Source organism: Pseudophryne corroboree, chromosome 3, assembly GCF_028390025.1.
Source record: "Pseudophryne corroboree isolate aPseCor3 chromosome 3, aPseCor3.hap2, whole genome shotgun sequence".
NCBI classification, from domain to species: Eukaryota; Metazoa; Chordata; class Amphibia; order Anura; family Myobatrachidae; genus Pseudophryne; species Pseudophryne corroboree.
Window position 1 is genome coordinate 777,991,931 of NC_086446.1, and position 17,776 is coordinate 778,009,706.

General features: G+C 43.9%; 1 protein-coding gene across 2 annotated transcripts in view; it reads right to left on the reverse strand.

The window, feature by feature from the left end:
* Positions 1-17,776, reverse strand: part of NHLRC2 (NHL repeat containing 2) — a 144,182-nt gene that overhangs the window by 59,350 nt on the left and 67,056 nt on the right. For both annotated transcript variants that reach the window (XM_063962559.1, XM_063962557.1), the window contains one exon: positions 13,326-13,557. In XM_063962559.1, coding sequence (XP_063818629.1) covers positions 13,326-13,557 — 232 coding nt within the window. The remainder of the gene's footprint in view (positions 1-13,325; positions 13,558-17,776) is intronic.

Genomic DNA, 17,776 nt, shown 5'->3' on the forward strand with positions numbered 1-17,776 from the left:
CCCTACTATAGGAATACAGTCAGTGTGAGAGGAGAACAAGACGTTACTATAGGAATACAGTCAGTGTGAGAGGAGAACAAGACGCTACTATAGGAATACAGTCAGTGTGAGAGGAGAACAAGACGTTACTATAGGAATACAGTCAGTGTGAGAGGAGAACAAGACGCTACTATAGGAATACAGTCAGTGTGAGAGGAGAACAAGACACTACTATAGGAATACAGTCAGTATGGGAGGAGAACAAGACGTTACTATAGGAATACAGTCAGTATGAGAGTAGAACAAGACGTTACTTTAGGAATACAGTCAGCGTGAGAGGAGAACAAGACACTACTATAGGAATACAGTCAGTGTGAGAGGAGAACAAGACGTTACTATAAGAATACAGTCAGTATGAGAGGAGAACAAGACGTTACTTTAGGAATACAGTCAGTGTGAGAGGAGAACAAGACACTACTATATGAATACAGTCAGTATGAGAGGAGAACAAGACGTTACTATAGGAATACAGACAGTGTGAGAGGAGAACAAGACACTACTATATGAATACAGTCAGTATGAGAGGAGAACAAGACGTTACTATAGGAATACAGACAGTGTGAGAGGAGAACAAGACGTTACTATGGGAATACAGTCAGTATGAGAGGAGAACAAGACGTTACTATAGGAATACAGTCAGTATGAGAGGAGAACAAGACGTTACTTTAGGAATACAGTCAGTGTGAGAAGAGAACAAGACACTACTATAGGAATACAGTCAGTGTGAGAGGAGAACAAGACGTTACTATAAGAATACAGTCAGTGTGAGAGGAGAACAAGACTACTATAGGAATACAGTCAGTGTGAGAGGAGAACAAGACACTACTATAGGAATACAGTCAGTGTGAGAGAACAAGACGTTACTATAGGAATACAGTCAGTATGAGAGGAGAACAAGACGTTACTATAGGAATAAAGTCAGTATGAGAGGAGAACAAGACGTTACTATAGGAATACAGTCAGTATGAGAGGAGAACAAGACGTTACTATAGGAATACAGACAGTGTGAGAGGAGAACAAGACGCTACTATAGGTATACAGTCAGTATGAGAGGAGAACAAGAAGCTACTATAGGAATACAGACAGTAGGAGAACAAGACGCTACTAGAGAAATACAGTCAGTATGAGAGGAGAACAAGACGTTACTATAGGAATACAGTCAGTGTGAGAGGAGAACAAGACGTTACTATAGGAATACAGTCAGTGTGAGAGCAGAACAAGATGTTACTGTAGGAATAAAGTCAGTGTGAGAGGAGAACAAGACGTTACTATAGGAATACAGTCAGTGTGAGAGGAGAACAAGACGCTACTAGAGGAATACAGTCAGTATGAGAGGAGAACAAGACGTTACTATAGGAATACAGTCAGTGTGAGAGGAGAACAAGACGTTACTATAGGAATACAGTCAGTGTGAGAGGAGAACAAGACGTTACTATAGGAATACAGTCAGTGTGAGAGGAGAACAAGACACTACTATAGGAATACAGTCAGTGTGAGAGGAGAACAAGACACTACTATGGGAATACAGTCAGTATGAGAGGAGAACAAGACGTTACTATAGGGATACAGTCAGTATGAGAGGAGAACAAGACGTTACTATAGGAATACAGTCAGTATGAGAGGAGAACAAGACGCTACTATAGGAATACAGTCAGTGTGAGAGAACAAGACGTTACTATAGGAATACAGTCAGTATGAGAGGAGAACAAGACGTTACTATAGGAATAAAGTCAGTATGAGAGGAGAACAAGACGTTACTATAGGAATACAGTCAGTATGAGAGGAGAACAAGACGTTACTATAGGAATACAGACAGTGTGAGAGGAGAACAAGACACTACTATGGGAATACAGTCAGTATGAGAGGAGAACAAGACGTTACTATAGGGATACAGTCAGTATGAGAGGAGAACAAGACGTTACTATAGGAATACAGTCAGTATGAGAGGAGAACAAGACGCTACTATAGGAATACAGTCAGTGTGAGAGAACAAGACGTTACTATAGGAATACAGTCAGTATGAGAGGAGAACAAGACGTTACTATAGGAATAAAGTCAGTATGAGAGGAGAACAAGACGTTACTATAGGAATACAGTCAGTATGAGAGGAGAACAAGACGTTACTATAGGAATACAGACAGTGTGAGAGGAGAACAAGACGCTACTATAGGTATACAGTCAGTATGAGAGGAGAACAAGAAGCTACTATAGGAATACAGACAGTAGGAGAACAAGACGCTACTAGAGAAATACAGTCAGTATGAGAGGAGAACAAGACGTTACTATAGGAATACAGTCAGTGTGAGAGGAGAACAAGACGTTACTATAGGAATACAGTCAGTATGAGAGGAGAACAAGACGTTACTATAGGAATACAGTCAGTGTGAGAGGAGAACAAGACACTACTATAGGAATACAGTCAGTGTGAGAGGAGAACAAGACCCTACTATAGGAATACAGTCAGTGTGAGAGGAGAACAAGACGCTACTATAGGAATACAGTCAGTGTGAGAGAAGAACAAGACGTTACTATAGGAATACAGTCAGTATGAGAGGAGAACAAGACGCTACTATAGGAATACAGTCAGTATGAGAGGAGAACAAGAAGCTACTATAGGAAAACAGACAGTATGAGAACAAGACTCTACTATAGAAAATAGGATTTTGGTACTTACCAGGTAAATCCTTTTCTTTGAATCCATAGGGGGCACTGGAGTACTCTTGGGATATGGACGGGCGTAGCCGAACAAAGGCACTGAATATTCAAATTTAGGACTCTCCCCCCCTCCATATCCCCAAGTACCTCAGTGTACTTTGCCAGTGTTTTTTACTGAGCGAACAGGATATAGAGAGGTTGACAATGGAGAATCCCTATAACATAACGGACAACCACAAAGTTGACCCGTAACCTTATTGTCAACTAAACAGTTGACACCTTAACCGATAGAACTTATAATTTGAACCAACCGGTGAAAATGTGTTACCATAAGCTCCTTTGAGCTTAATACCATCCAAGTTAAATCTGTTCACTAAGCTCCCTTGAGCTTAAAACAACCCAGGTAAAACTGCTCTGGGTGGGCGTCCAGTGCCCCCTATGGATTCAAAGAAAAGGATTTACCTGGTAAGTACCAAAATCCTATTTTCTTTATCATCCACTAGGGGTCACTGGAGTACTCTTGGGACGTACCAAAGCTTCCCTCGTGGGCGGGAGAGCTGTTTGATACTTGTAACAGTAGGCAGCCAAAGCTAAATGCTGATGGCGCCACCATTCATAACATGTAAACGTGCACAAACGTGGTGCACTGAAGGCTATGTAGCCGCGTCGTAGACGCTCCACGACCCGCTGGGTCTGACATTCCCACAGAACCTGTGGGATGAACTATTACTGACGTAGGCGAATGTAACTTAGCCTTAAAGTAAGCCTGACTTGTAGTCATTATTATCTGGATAATGTCTGCTGAGAAACTGGCTAACCCCAGTTTGCAGTATCATATATAACAACAACGTACTCATATCACGTACTGTAGACGTTCGGTACATATATAAACGCGTAACGCGTGTACCACAATCAGAATTTTAGAATGTGCTGTCCACACAGGAACCACTATTGGTATATTGATGTGAAGAATACGAAAGCGGATTTCGTCCGAAGATCTGCTTTGTCATGAGAAAACTCAAATACGGTGGCTTGGAATACAAGGCACCCAAATATGAAAACAAACCCCTTGTCGAAGCACCATTGCCGAAGCCAAGGCTAGAAGAAAAATGTTTTCCAAAGTGAGAAACTTAATCCCCATTTGTTGAAAGGGTTCCAAAATATGAAACTGTAAGAAAATCTGAACCCAACCTCAAATCGCCTGGCGCTGTAGGTGGGATAAATAGAGTCTGAACTTTGGTGACACCTTGTAGAAAGATGTTGACAGACGCAAATAGAGGCAAACGCTTTGAAAATAAGTTTACCACACAGATACCTGCCCTCTTAGTGCAGATGAACGCAGTTTGCCATCCCATCCCGTTTAACAGAATACGGGTACTTGAAGTATGATGTTGGAAACTTCCGAGGTTTACACCCTATGAAAGCACACGAAATTTTTTTTTTTTTTTTAGTCATGAGCTGCCTTAAGCGGCTTAGTATTTCGTAACATGGTTGGTATAACCGATACTGTAATGCTCTATTTTTTAAGAGGGCGGTCTGAACCCTCACCCCGTCAACCGCAGCTGCGGTACATAGATAATAGGTACATAGGTAACTATGGGTAAAAGAACGTTCCCTGATGTAACAGGTTGGACGTATTATGAGCGGGCCAAGATCGTGTGCAAGTATTCCTTGAAAATTCGAGAAGCAAACTTCTCTGAAACCCATGAGATACCACCAGTATGACTGTGACGAACTGTCTACTGATCCGTTTTGGCAACGAAGAAAGAAGCGGAAAATGGTGGAGCCAGATACACGATGCTGCATGACCCCATGAATGTGATGTACACATACTGAGCTTTTGTAATTGTGGCGAGATGCCCTCATGTATACTTGAGGGTAACCCCCTTCTGTGGACTCACATATGAAACACCTCTGGATTTAATGTCCAGTTTTTAAGATCCAAACCCTGACGGGTGAGATCGCCTGTCTAACAGATGTCCACTCACGGATTGATCTCTTGACATTTTCACATAATGGCGTTCTGAGCCATTGAAGATTTGAGTTACCTACCGCCTTGCCATGCGGCTTATTGGTTCTCACTGGTTGTTGAGTATGCAACTGCCTTTGCTTTGTTTGACTGCTTAAGGGCAGCGTGAGCTAGGCATGAAAAAACAAAATTACATGAAACTCACGGTTGTTCCTCTCCACAGAAATATTTTTTATTTGTTCTGAAGAGAAACCAGAGTCTATCCCTGGTCAGACTGAAAGCGAATCATTTATTGCATTGTAAAATGCACAGAGTTGTAGGACATTTATCTATTGCATTGTAAAATGCACAGAGTTCTAGTACCTTTATCGACAGCAATCTGTCGTGTTTAGAACCTTTGCGTTGATTTCAACTACAAATCCTGACTCTCTGTGACTGTCGTCCAGAGTATACGCACCCCTGTCCCTCTGTGGGAAACGCGAGTGAAGGGTGGCGAACTAAATTGAAAACACATCTTTATTCTTAATAATTGAATACACCAATGTACCGCTAGTCTGCGTGTACTTTTGCTCTTGCTGCTGTAGTAGGTAAAAGTCTTTGATTTACCGTATTTATAATCTTACCTAGGAATTGACATCGTTTAGACAGACTTAGATGTGATTGTTTTCGAACTTAATCTGCTACCGCAGTATACCTTAGTAACGCAAGATAGAGGAACTTTGTTGATACATAGTTCTTATGTGAGATGAGCTATTATTCCAACATCACTTTGGTAAATACCGGAAGCGATAAGCAACGGTATAAATGAAATGGTTAATGGTTGTGGCGATTTGCCAACGCTAGAACCTATGATGAAGAAACCGGACTGGGTAAATACGCATTGTGAAGATCAAATGCAATTATACAATTTTGTGGCTGCAATAAGCAAACACTAACAGCAGAAAATCCATTTCCTAACTGTAGTAAATGACTTGCTGATTGATATTGCAACGGAGCTTTTGATTTTGCTCAAACAGAGGGGAATAAGTAACTTTGACTCTGTTGGCGTACTATTGGCTGGTTTATAAACCAGCAAAGACTAAATGACAACCTGCCAAACCGTTCGCCAGAAGCAGTTTTGTACTCTAAGCTGTAAATAGCTGAGACATATATGAGTTGAAGTCATGAAACCTTGCAAATGTAACATGAAAAGACGCACTTCCACAATTGTAAAAGAGGTCATCAAACCACTGGCTTGCTGACTGTAACGTCCTGTCGTTACAAGGCGTGACTGTTTCTTATAAAGGAATAAAACGCCGTTACAAGTATATTGTATGCGCTAATGGCAGAATATCCTAAAGGGATAAAATGCCGTTACACATATATCAAATTTAGGAGCAAACAAGCTCTGGTCTTGTCGCACTTAACTAGCGACAATGAAAATAACCGGCGTTAGCAGAAGCTTTACAGATATACTCTGCAGCTTCTTTTAACCGTGATCGGCATGGTTTCATACATAGATTCTAGTGACCCAAATGTATCTGTGGTTTTTATCATGTTTGACAGAAACGCATATACCAATGGCGGATCGCGTCCTTTTGGAAACGATTATGTATGGTTGTCCAAAACCCCGCACTATCTGAATGCTGGACTAATGTACCCTTCTCACTTTATCGGTGTGAGATTTGACATAGAATCGTGCATTAAATTATAAGACTAGTGAAATAAACACTCTGGTACCCAAAGGAAAATTGTCACTTTGGAAAGACTGTCTTTTGTTAGCGCTGGCGGAGTTATTCTGAGACTCTGATTACCGCTGTTTTAATTTGAATTGCCAATGTTAACATTTTTAGTCTGCACTAGAGCCTTATTTGCTATGTAGACAGACATCATAATAGGCAACAGACAGACACTTGCACGACTTAATAACATTATTATATGGCATATATATCTATATATATATGTTATTGCTGAACAGCATATTTATTAGGAAACTAAAGTGTTCTTTATGTGAAAAGCAGTTCACATGGGTATGAAACCCGAACCAAATTCCTACTAACACCCCTGCGCCTTCTGGTGGCTTAAAGATGTAGGGCAGGAATGTTCTAGAATTATCCTGAAGTAAAAATTCCCACTAACACCCCTGCGCCTCCTTGTGGAGTAGAGGTGTATGGTCTGGAATTATAACTGGAAAACCAGCAATGATTAAAATGGCCGTCATGCCATGCTTTCACAGAAAATCACAGTACAGGTTACCTGCTGCAGTTTTAATATAGGCTTAATAGCCTATTATACAGTTACTATGCTTAATAGCCTATTATACAGTGATAACCCAGGTGTAGGTTACAGTAAAATATATGCATTTAGTCAATTAATATGAGCACTGCCTGCAGTGTATTTATTTTGCAACCTTAACCAAAAATAACAGAAAACATGGTTAAACGTGCAATAGGTTATGCCACTGATAACCTAATGCCAGCCAAAGCCTCATATATATATTATATATATATACAAAGTGTTTACACATATAATCACAGTTCATACTGATATTATAGACAGTTCTGCCAGCAAAAGCTTCATTATATATTATATATATAAAACGTGCTGAATCACAGTACACAGTGTACATTGTTTAAAGTGCTGCGCTGCTTGTTTATTTTGAACCCATGCAGCCTTTGCTGCTGCTATGGGTATTATTCCCCCTCCCCCCCCCCCCTGCATCCCCATGTTACCTGCAGCGTACGGGGATCGGGTGCAGGGAGAGCAGGAGAGCCTGAATCTAGCGCCGGGGAGCCGACCGGAAGCTCCTTCCTACAGCAGTACACAGTCTCCCTGTGTCTGCGGTGTCTCACTGGGAGAGTGGCCGGCGTCCTTGAGTGACGTGCGGCCGCTCTTTAGTACACAGGAGAGTGTCGGCGGCGTGCCGGGCCATCCGAGCAGTGAGAGCGGCCGGCGTCTGAGTGACGTGCGGCCGCTCTGTTTAGTTCAGCGCCCGGAGAGTGTCGGCGGCGTGTAGCGGTGCCGCATCAGAGCAGTGAGAGCGGCCGGCGTCTGAGTGACGTGCGGCCGCTCTGCTTAGTTCAGCCAAGGAGAGTGTCGGCGGCGTGTAGCGGTGCCGGGCCATCAGAGCAGTGAGAGCGGCCGGCGTCTGAGTGACGTGCGGCCGCTCTGCGCGTATAATGTGAGGAGAACCTGTAAAGCTCTCATTCTATCAGGTGGAACTTCATATATAAGAAGTGCTCCTTACTACTTCAGCGGGACCCGTCAGCGGCGTGCTCAGCGGCGGCCAGCTCCCTGTACAGTTAACACTCACACAGCAGGGCGGCAGCGTGAGCTGACCGCCCTGACACCCATACCTTGCTCCATACTGGCTGTGACGAGCTTCTCACTGTAAGCTCCGTTTCAGCCTCCAGCTTCTCCACTCGTGTCTGCTGTAAGCTCCTTCTTCCAGCTCTTTGTCTCATCCTGGCTGTAACGGATCTTTTTTCTGTAAGCTCCGTTCAGCTTGCAGGAGACAGTGGCTGCCTGTGGCTGTGAGGGTGCTCTTTGTGAGGACCGACACGCCATGCGCTGCCCTATAGCGCCTGTGGCTGTGAGGGTGCTCTTTGTGAGGACCGACACGCCATACGCTGCCTTGCAGCGGCACCATCCCGGACCCAAGTTTTTCCAGAAACTGGGACGGGAAGTGTAAAAATTAAAAAGAAAAAGAAAAAGAAAAATCTTCTGAAAAGTGGCCATTGCCACAAGCCGATGTTCATCTGTGAGCACCGAAAAAACACTGGCAAAGTACACTGAGGTACTTGGGGATATGGAGGGGGGGAGAGTCCTAAATTTGAATATTCAGTGCCTTTGTTCGGCTACGCCCGTCCATATCCCAAGAGTACTCCAGTGACCCCTAGTGGATGATAAAGAAATACAGTCAGTATGAGAGGAGAACAAGACGTTACTATAGGAATACAGTCAGTGTGAGAGGAGAACAAGACGTTACTATAGGAATACAGTCAGTGTGAGAGGAGAACAAGACGTTACTATAGGAATACAGTCAGTGTGAGAGGAGAACAAGACGCTACTATAGGAATACAGTCAGTGTGAGAGGAGAACAAGACGTTACTATAGGAATACAGTCAGTGTGAGAGGAGAACAAGACGCTACTATAGGAATACAGTCAGTGTGAGAGGAGAACAAGACACTACTATAGGAATACAGTCAGTATGAGAGGAGAACAAGACGTTACTATAGGAATACAGTCAGTATGAGAGTAGAACAAGACGTTACTTTAGGAATACAGTCAGTGTGAGAGGAGAACAAGACACTACTATAGGAATACAGTCAGTGTGAGAGGAGAACAAGACGTTACTATAAGAATACAGTCAGTATGAGAGGAGAACAAGACGTTACTTTAGGAATACAGTCAGTGTGAGAGGAGAACAAGACGTTACTATAGGAATACAGACAGTGTGAGAGGAGAACAAGACACTACTATAGGAATACAGTCAGTATGAGAGGAGAACAAGACGTTACTATAGGAATACAGTCAGTATGAGAGGAGAACAAGACGTTACTATAGGAATACAGTCAGTATGAGAGGAGAACAAGACGTTACTTTAGGAATACAGTCAGTGTGAGAAGAGAACAAGACACTACTACAGGAATACAGTCAGTATGAGAGGAGAACAAGACGTTACTATAGGAATACAGACAGTGTGAGAGGAGAACAAGACACTACTATAGGAATACAGTCAGTATGAGAGGAGAACAAGAAGCTACTATAGGAATACAGACAGTAGGAGAACAAGACGCTACTATAGGAATACAGTCAGTATGAGAGGAGAACAAGCCACTACTATAGGAATACAGCCAGTATGAGAGGAGAACAAGACGTTACTATAGGAATACAGTCAGTGTGAGAGGAGAACAAGACGCTACTATAGGAATACAGTCAGTGTGAGAGGAGAACAAGACACTACTATAGGAATACAGTCAGTGTGAGAGGAGAAGAAGACGCTACTATAGGAATACAGTCAGTATGAGAGGAGAACAAGATGCTACTATAGGAATACAGTCAGTGTGAGAGAACAAGACGTTACTATAGGAATACAGTCAGTATGAGAGGAGAACAAGACGTTACTATAGGAATACAGTCAGTATGAGAGGAGAACAAGACGTTACTTTAGGAATACAGTCAGTGTGAGAAGAGAACAAGACACTACTATAGGAATACAGTCAGTATGAGAGGAGAACAAGACGTTACTATAGGAATACAGACAGTGTGAGAGGAGAACAAGACACTACTATAGGAATACAGTCAGTATGAGAGAACAAGAAGCTACTATAGGAATACAGACAGTAGGAGAACAAGACGCTACTATAGGAATATAGTCAGTATGAGAGGAGAACAAGCCACTACTATAGGAATACAGCCAGTATGAGAGGAGAACAAGACGTTACTATAGGAATACAGTCAGTATGAGAGGAGAACAAGACGTTACTATAGGAATACAGTCAGTATGAGAGGAGAACAAGACGTTACTATAGGAATACAGTCAGTATGAGAGGAGAACAAGACGTTACTATAGGAATACAGACAGTGTGAGAGGAGAACAAGACGCTACTATAGGTATACAGTCAGTATGAGAGGAGAACAAGAAGCTACTATAGGAATACAGACAGTAGGAGAACAAGACGCTACTAGAGAAATACAGTCAGTATGAGAGGAGAACAAGACGTTACTATAGGAATACAGTCAGTGTGAGAGGAGAACAAGACGTTACTATAGGAATACAGTCAGTATGAGAGGAGAACAAGACCCTACTATAGGAATACAGTCAGTGTGAGAGGAGAACAAGACCCTACTATAGGAATACAGTCAGTGTGAGAGGAGAACAAGACCCTACTATAGGAATACAGTCAGTGTGAGAGGAGAACAAGACGCTACTATAGGAATACAGTCAGTGTGAGAGAAGAACAAGACGTTACTATAGGAATACAGTCAGTATGAGAGGAGAACAAGACGTTACTATAGGAATACAGACAGTGTGAGAGGAGAACAAGACGCTACTATAGGAATACAGTCAGTATGAGAGGAGAACAAGAAGCTACTATAGGAAAACAGACAGTAGGAGAACAAGACTCTACTATAGAAATACAGTCAGTATGAGAGGAGAATAAGACGTTACTATAGGAATACAGTCAGTGTGAGAGGAGAACAAGACGTTACTATAGGAATACAGTCAGTGTGAGAGGAGAACAAGACGCTACTATAGGAATACAGTCAGTGTGAGAGGAGAACAAGACGTTACTATAGGAATACAGTCAGTGTGAGAGGAGAACAAGACACTACTATAGGAATACAGTCAGTATGAGAGGAGAACAAGACGTTACTATAGGAATACAGTCAGTATGAGAGTAGAACAAGACGTTACTTTAGGAATACAGTCAGTGTGAGAGGAGAACAAGACACTACTATAGGAATACAGTCAGTGTGAGAGGAGAACAAGACGTTACTATAAGAATACAGTCAGTATGAGAGGAGAACAAGACGTTACTTTAGGAATACAGTCAGTGTGAGAGGAGAACAAGACGTTACTATAGGAATACAGACAGTGTGAGAGGAGAACAAGACACTACTATAGGAATACAGTCAGTATGAGAGGAGAACAAGACGTTACTATAGGAATACAGACAGTGTGAGAGGAGAACAAGACGTTACTATGGGAATACAGTCAGTATGAGAGGAGAACAAGACGTTACTATAGGAATACAGTCAGTATGAGAGGAGAACAAGAAGCTACTATAGGAATACAGACAGTAGGAGAACAAGACGCTACTATAGGAATACAGTCAGTATGAGAGGAGAACAAGCCACTACTATAGGAATACAGCCAGTATGAGAGGAGAACAAGACGTTACTATAGGAATACAGTCAGTGTGAGAGGAGAACAAGACGCTACTATAGGAATACAGTCAGTGTGAGAGGAGAACAAGACACTACTATAGGAATACAGTCAGTGTGAGAGGAGAAGAAGACGCTACTATAGGAATACAGTCAGTATGAGAGGAGAACAAGATGCTACTATAGGAATACAGTCAGTGTGAGAGAACAAGACGTTACTATAGGAATACAGTCAGTATGAGAGGAGAACAAGACGTTACTATAGGAATACAGTCAGTATGAGAGGAGAACAAGACGTTACTTTAGGAATACAGTCAGTGTGAGAAGAGAACAAGACACTACTATAGGAATACAGTCAGTATGAGAGGAGAACAAGACGTTACTATAGGAATACAGTCAGTGTGAGAGGAGAACAAGACGCTACTATAGGAATACAGTCAGTGTGAGAGGAGAACAAGACACTACTATAGGAATACAGTCAGTGTGAGAGGAGAACAAGACGTTACTATAGGAATACAGACAGTGTGAGAGGAGAACAAGACGCTACTATAGGAATACAGACAGTAGGAGAACAAGACGCTACTATAGGAATACAGTCAGTATGAGAGGAGAACAAGCCACTACTATAGGAATACAGCCAGTATGAGAGGAGAACAAGACGTTACTATAGGAATACAGTCAGTGTGAGAGGAGAACAAGACGCTACTATAGGAATACAGACAGTAGGAGAACAAGACGCTACTATAGGAATACAGTCAGTATGAGAGGAGAACAAGCCACTAATATAGGAATACAGCCAGTATGAGAGGAGAACAAGACGTTACTATAGGAATACAGTCAGTGTGAGAGGAGAACAAGACGCTACTATAGGAATACAGTCAGTGTGAGAGGAGAAAAAGACATTACTATAGGAATACAGTCAGTATGAGAGGAGAAGAAGACGCTACTATAGGAATACAGTCAGTATGAGAGGAGAACAAGATGCTACTATAGGAATACAGTCAGTAGGAGAGGAGAACAAGACGTTACTACAGGAATACAGTCAGTATGAGAGGAGAACAAGACGCTACTATAGGAATACAGTCAGTGTGAGAGGAGAACAAGACGCTACTATAGGAATACAGTCAGTGTGAGAGGAGAACAAGACGCTACTATAGGAATACAGCCAGTGTGAGAGGAGAACAAGACCCTACTATAGGAATACAGTCAGCGTGAAAGGAGAACAAGACACTACTATAGGAATACAGTCAGTATGAGAGGAGAAGAAGACGCTACTATAGGAATACAGTCAGTATGAGAGGAGAACAAGATGCTACTATAGGAATACAGCCAGCGTGAGAGGAGAACAAGACGCTACTATAGGAATACAGTCAGTGTGAGAGGAGAACAAGACGCTACTATAGGAATACAGTCAGTGTGAGAGGAGAACAAGACACTACTATAGGAATACAGGCAGTATGAGAACAAGATGCTACTATAGGAATACAGTCAGTATGAGAGGAGAACAAGACGTTACTATAGGAATACAGTCAGTATGAGAGGAGAACAAGACGCTACTATAGGAATACAGTCAGTGTGAGAGGAGAACAAGACACTACTATAGGAATACAGGCAGTATGAGAACAAGACGCTACTATAGGAATACAGTCAGTATGAGAGAAGAACAAGAAGTTACTATAGGAATGCAGTCAGTATGAGAGAACAAGATGCTACTATAGGAATACAGTCAGTATGAGAGGAGAACAAGACGCTACTATAGGGACAAGACGCAAACAGAGTAGAAAGTATTACCATCGGATCGCGCTCTCCCCCCACCATGTGCTTGACGGCTCCGTCCTTCAGAGAAACACTTCGGATGGTGCTGCTTTCACTGTCTGCCACAAAGAGGCAGTTCCAAGGCTCAGCGGTGCACAGGGTCAGTCCGGAGGGCTGAGCAAATCCAGCTTTATGTGGATACGAATTATTCCTGTTTTCCTCATTTCCACTCCCAGCAAACCGAACACATGTTCCTTTAGGAAGGCCACTAGAGGGAGACAAACAGGGTCACAACGGGTAGGATTTTCTACAGGACCTATAAAACAAGTGGATACAAGTTACACTATTCACCTAGTGACAGGACACATGCACGTGGCATTAAGATCTAATCTTTGGTTGCTAGCTTCTTGCAGGAACTAAAATAGCTACTAATACAAAAAAGTCGTTTCTCCGTATACAGAGAGCATCAGTTTCAACATCTGTCTTGGTTGAGTAAATTCTCTGAGCTCAGACTACATAAGCCATTGTAATACCAACTCATACACACATTTATAATCACAGAGACTCATTAAAGGCCAAGTTAGGACAGCGTTGGTTTACGCCATACATGTTTACAGGAAGTACACAGATTGGTGCATCAGGATGGCAGCGTCTGCGGAACATCTTCTGATGGGACAAACGTGTCTCCTTATCCAGATTGGGGGGGGGGGGGGGTATTATTCTGAGACCATGCAAACAAACGTGACTTTAGTAGAAGCATGGAGGTGGCGGTGATCATATAACAGCACATTTATAAGCACAATTCTGCTGATGTAATGAAATTATATTATAATCTGCGCTACTAGCATGGAGTGAGGGACAGTCCCAGTGTCACCTCAGTTTTACGCGTTGTTGAACACATCAGTCAGGAGCAGTATAATTAAGGAGGAAAGGAAAGGTTAAAGCAGTTCTCAAACTGTGGGTCCTGACCCCAAAGTGGATCGTGACTCCATGTTGCTGGTTGTCAGGCTGAGGACTCCTCTGATCTCTCAGCCAGTGATCCAAGGAGTCTAAAAAAAAAAATAATCAGTTGAATTGTCTGTTACTTCAGACTCCTCGGATCACCGGCTTAGAGATATGAGGTGTCATCGGGCAGCTCTGCCCCCACCGCAGTGCTCTGCCTCTCCTGTACTGACCAGCAGCCGCTGCTGCCACCAGCAGGCTGCACCCTTGGCTTCCTCATCTACATGCAAATATCTACAGGGGGCACACGGCTGGCAGTGAGAGTGCTCTCAGGTCCTGGGGCTTCTGAGTTGTAGGAAACTTGCAGATGAAACCCAGCTCTCAACCTTTGCCTCTCCCTGCCTCCCTCTTTATCTCCCTGCCAGCCACTGCCTTAACCTTTCTCCCACTGTCACCCTCTACCTCTCCCTGCCTCCCTCTACCTGCCACCTACTGCCTCTCCATTCTCCCACTACCTCTCCCTGCCAGCCACTGCCTCAACCTTTCTCCCATGTCACCCTCTGTATCTCCCTGCCAGCCACTGCCTCAATCTCCCTCCCACTGTCACCCTCTGTATCTCCCTGCCACCTACTGCCTCGCCATTCTCCCACTGCCTCTCCCTGACTCCCTCTGTATCTCCCTGCCAGCCACTGCCTCAACCTGTCTCCCACTGTCACCCTCTGTATCTCCCTGCCACCTACTGCCTCGCCATTCTCCCACTGCCTCTCCCTGACTCCCTCTGTATCTCCCTGCCAGCCACTGCCTCAACCTTTCTCCCACTGTCACCCTCTACCACCTACTGCCTCTCCAGTCTCCCACTGCCTCTCCCTGTCTCCCTCTGTATCTCCCTGCCAGCCACTGCCTCAACATTTCTCCCACTGTCACCCTCTACCTCTCCCTGCCACCTACTGCCTCTCCAGTCTTCCTCTGCATCTCCCTGCCAGCCACTGCCTCTCTCTATCTCCCTGTCAGCCACTGCCTCTCTCTCTATCTCCCTGCCAGCCACTGCCTCTCTCTCTATCTCCCTGCCAGCCACTGCCTCTCTCTCTCTATCTCCCTATCTCCCTGCCAGCCACTGCCTCAACCTTTCTCCCACTTTCTGCCTCCCCTTGCCACCCACTGCCTCTCCCCCAAAGCCTTCACAGCAGATATAAACTTAACATGCACATGAATATATATAAAAAAAAACCATGCAGGACAGGGATTCAGAAAAGAGCTCGTCCCTGCGATTGTGTCTCTTCACTTCTGTTTTGTGCCTCCGCAATGCTACTGTGCATGCGCGGTCTGTTGACCACACAAATGCGGCGGCTAATCTGTGGTAACTCCCTGTAATAATTGTTACTGTTTGATGTGGTCCTGGAGCAAAATAGTTTGAGGACCCCTATGTTAAATTAATGAAGAGTATGGTCCCTAAAGTGATTATAGACCCAGAGGCACACAGGAGGTTGTACAAAGTGCTATCATGGGCCACTTCCATAACACAGAAGAGGGCAGTGCACCTGCATGTGTGACAGGCATATCATTAGATGGAGCTGCACATATTACCATGTACTATTGGCCCACAATGTTGGGGTTTCACAAATTATCCATTAAAAATGTCATAATAATGCCTATTATTATTATTATTATTATTGTCCTTTATTTATACAGCGCCACAAGGGTTCTACCGCGCCTAACAAAGAACATAACCAAACGGGCCAAACAAGAAAACAGCGACGTATGGTACAAGATAGTGTAGGTCAAGTACATGGTACATAAAATTTTTTACCTCAGCATACATAACACTGAAATAAGCATCAGGGTGGCAGAAGCCGAGGGTTAGGTGCCAGTGTAGGGAGTATGGAGTAGAAGATAGTCTAAGTGAGTGAAGGATAAGCACATGAGGGGAGAGGGCCCTGCTCGTGAGAGCTCACATTCTAAAGAAGAGGGTCAGACACAGGGGTGACACAGATGGGGTAGACACAGCTTGTAACAGAAAGTTATGGTGAGAGACGGCTGGGTTTGGTGAAGTAGTGGGTCTTGAGAGCCAGTTTGAAGTATTGAGGTGGAGAGTCTGAGAGGTAGAGAATTCCAGAGAAAGGGAGCAGCACGTGAGAAATCTTGGAGGTAGGAGTGGGAGGAGGTAATCAGTAGCCAGGAGAGGCAGCGTGCATTAGCAGAGTGAAGAGGACGGGTGGGAGTGTAAAGGGAGAGGTCAGAGATTTAACTGGGAGAGGAGTGGGTGAGGGCTTTGTAAGAGTGTGAGAAGCTTGAATTGGATTCTGAAGGGGAGCAAGTGTAGGGCTTGTAAGAGAGGGGAGGCGGACACAGTATGTTTGGTGAGGAAGATGAGCCGGGCTGCAGCATTGAGGATAGATTGGAGTGGAGAGATGTATAAGTCAGGGATGCCAGTCAGGAGAAGATTACAGTAGTCCAGTCTGGAGATGACCAGTGAGTGGATGAGGGTCTTAGTAGCATTCAAGGTGAGAAAGGGTCTGATCCTGGAAATATTTCTGAGAAGGAAACGGCAGGACTGCGTGAGGTACTGAATGTACCTGAATGTGGTTTAAAGGAGGGGGAGGAATCGAGGATTACTCAAAGCACTTGGGGGCTAGAGGAGATAGTCGTGCCATCAATAGATAATTCAATTGTGGGAGGTGAGGTTGTGCGGGAGGGTGGGAAGGTGATTGGCTCAGTTTTAGACATGTTAAGCTTAAAGCGTTGAGACATCCATGAAGATGTAGTAGAGAGACAGCTGGATATTCGAGAGAGAAAGAGGTCAGGGGAAGAAAGGTAGATTTGATTATCATCAGCATAGAGGTGATATTGGAAGTCAAAAGAGCTAATGAGTTCACTAAAAAGAGGATGTATAGAGAGAGAAAAGGAGAGGACCAAGAACAGATCCTTGGGGTACACCTACAGTTAGTGGAAGTGAGAGGGAGGTGGAGTCATGAGAGGAGACAGAGAAGGAACGGTCAGAGAGGTAGGAGGACAGCCAGAAGAGGGCAGTATCCCACAGACCAATGGAGTGAGGGATTTGTAGGAGGAGAGGGTGGTCCATGGGTCAAAAGCAGCAGAGATGTCAAGGAGAATAGGCAGAAATTAGTAGCCCTTGGACTTGGCAGCAAGGAGGTCACTGTCGAGTTTTATGAGGTCAGTTTCAGTGGAGTGGAGAGGACATTGTGTTAGCAGAACAACATTATGGGGGGTATTCAATTAGTGCTGTTTTTTCGACCACATTAATTCACAGCCTATTGATTATCACAAAGGGCTTCCCTTATGCACCAGGCCTCAATCTAAGTAACTACCATCATGTGAGGATTCCCCCTGGGCTGCTCCTGACCACTGGAATTCCCTCCCTCATTCCATTAGACTTACATAAAGCTTCCCAGCCTTCAGGCTCCATTCTAGCTTTCCACCAGCCCACCTACCTTCTCAGTGTCTGCCCTCTTCTCCCTACTGTGTACACCCACATCACATACAGACTGTACGATTATATGAGCAGGGCCCTGTATTGCACATTGTAA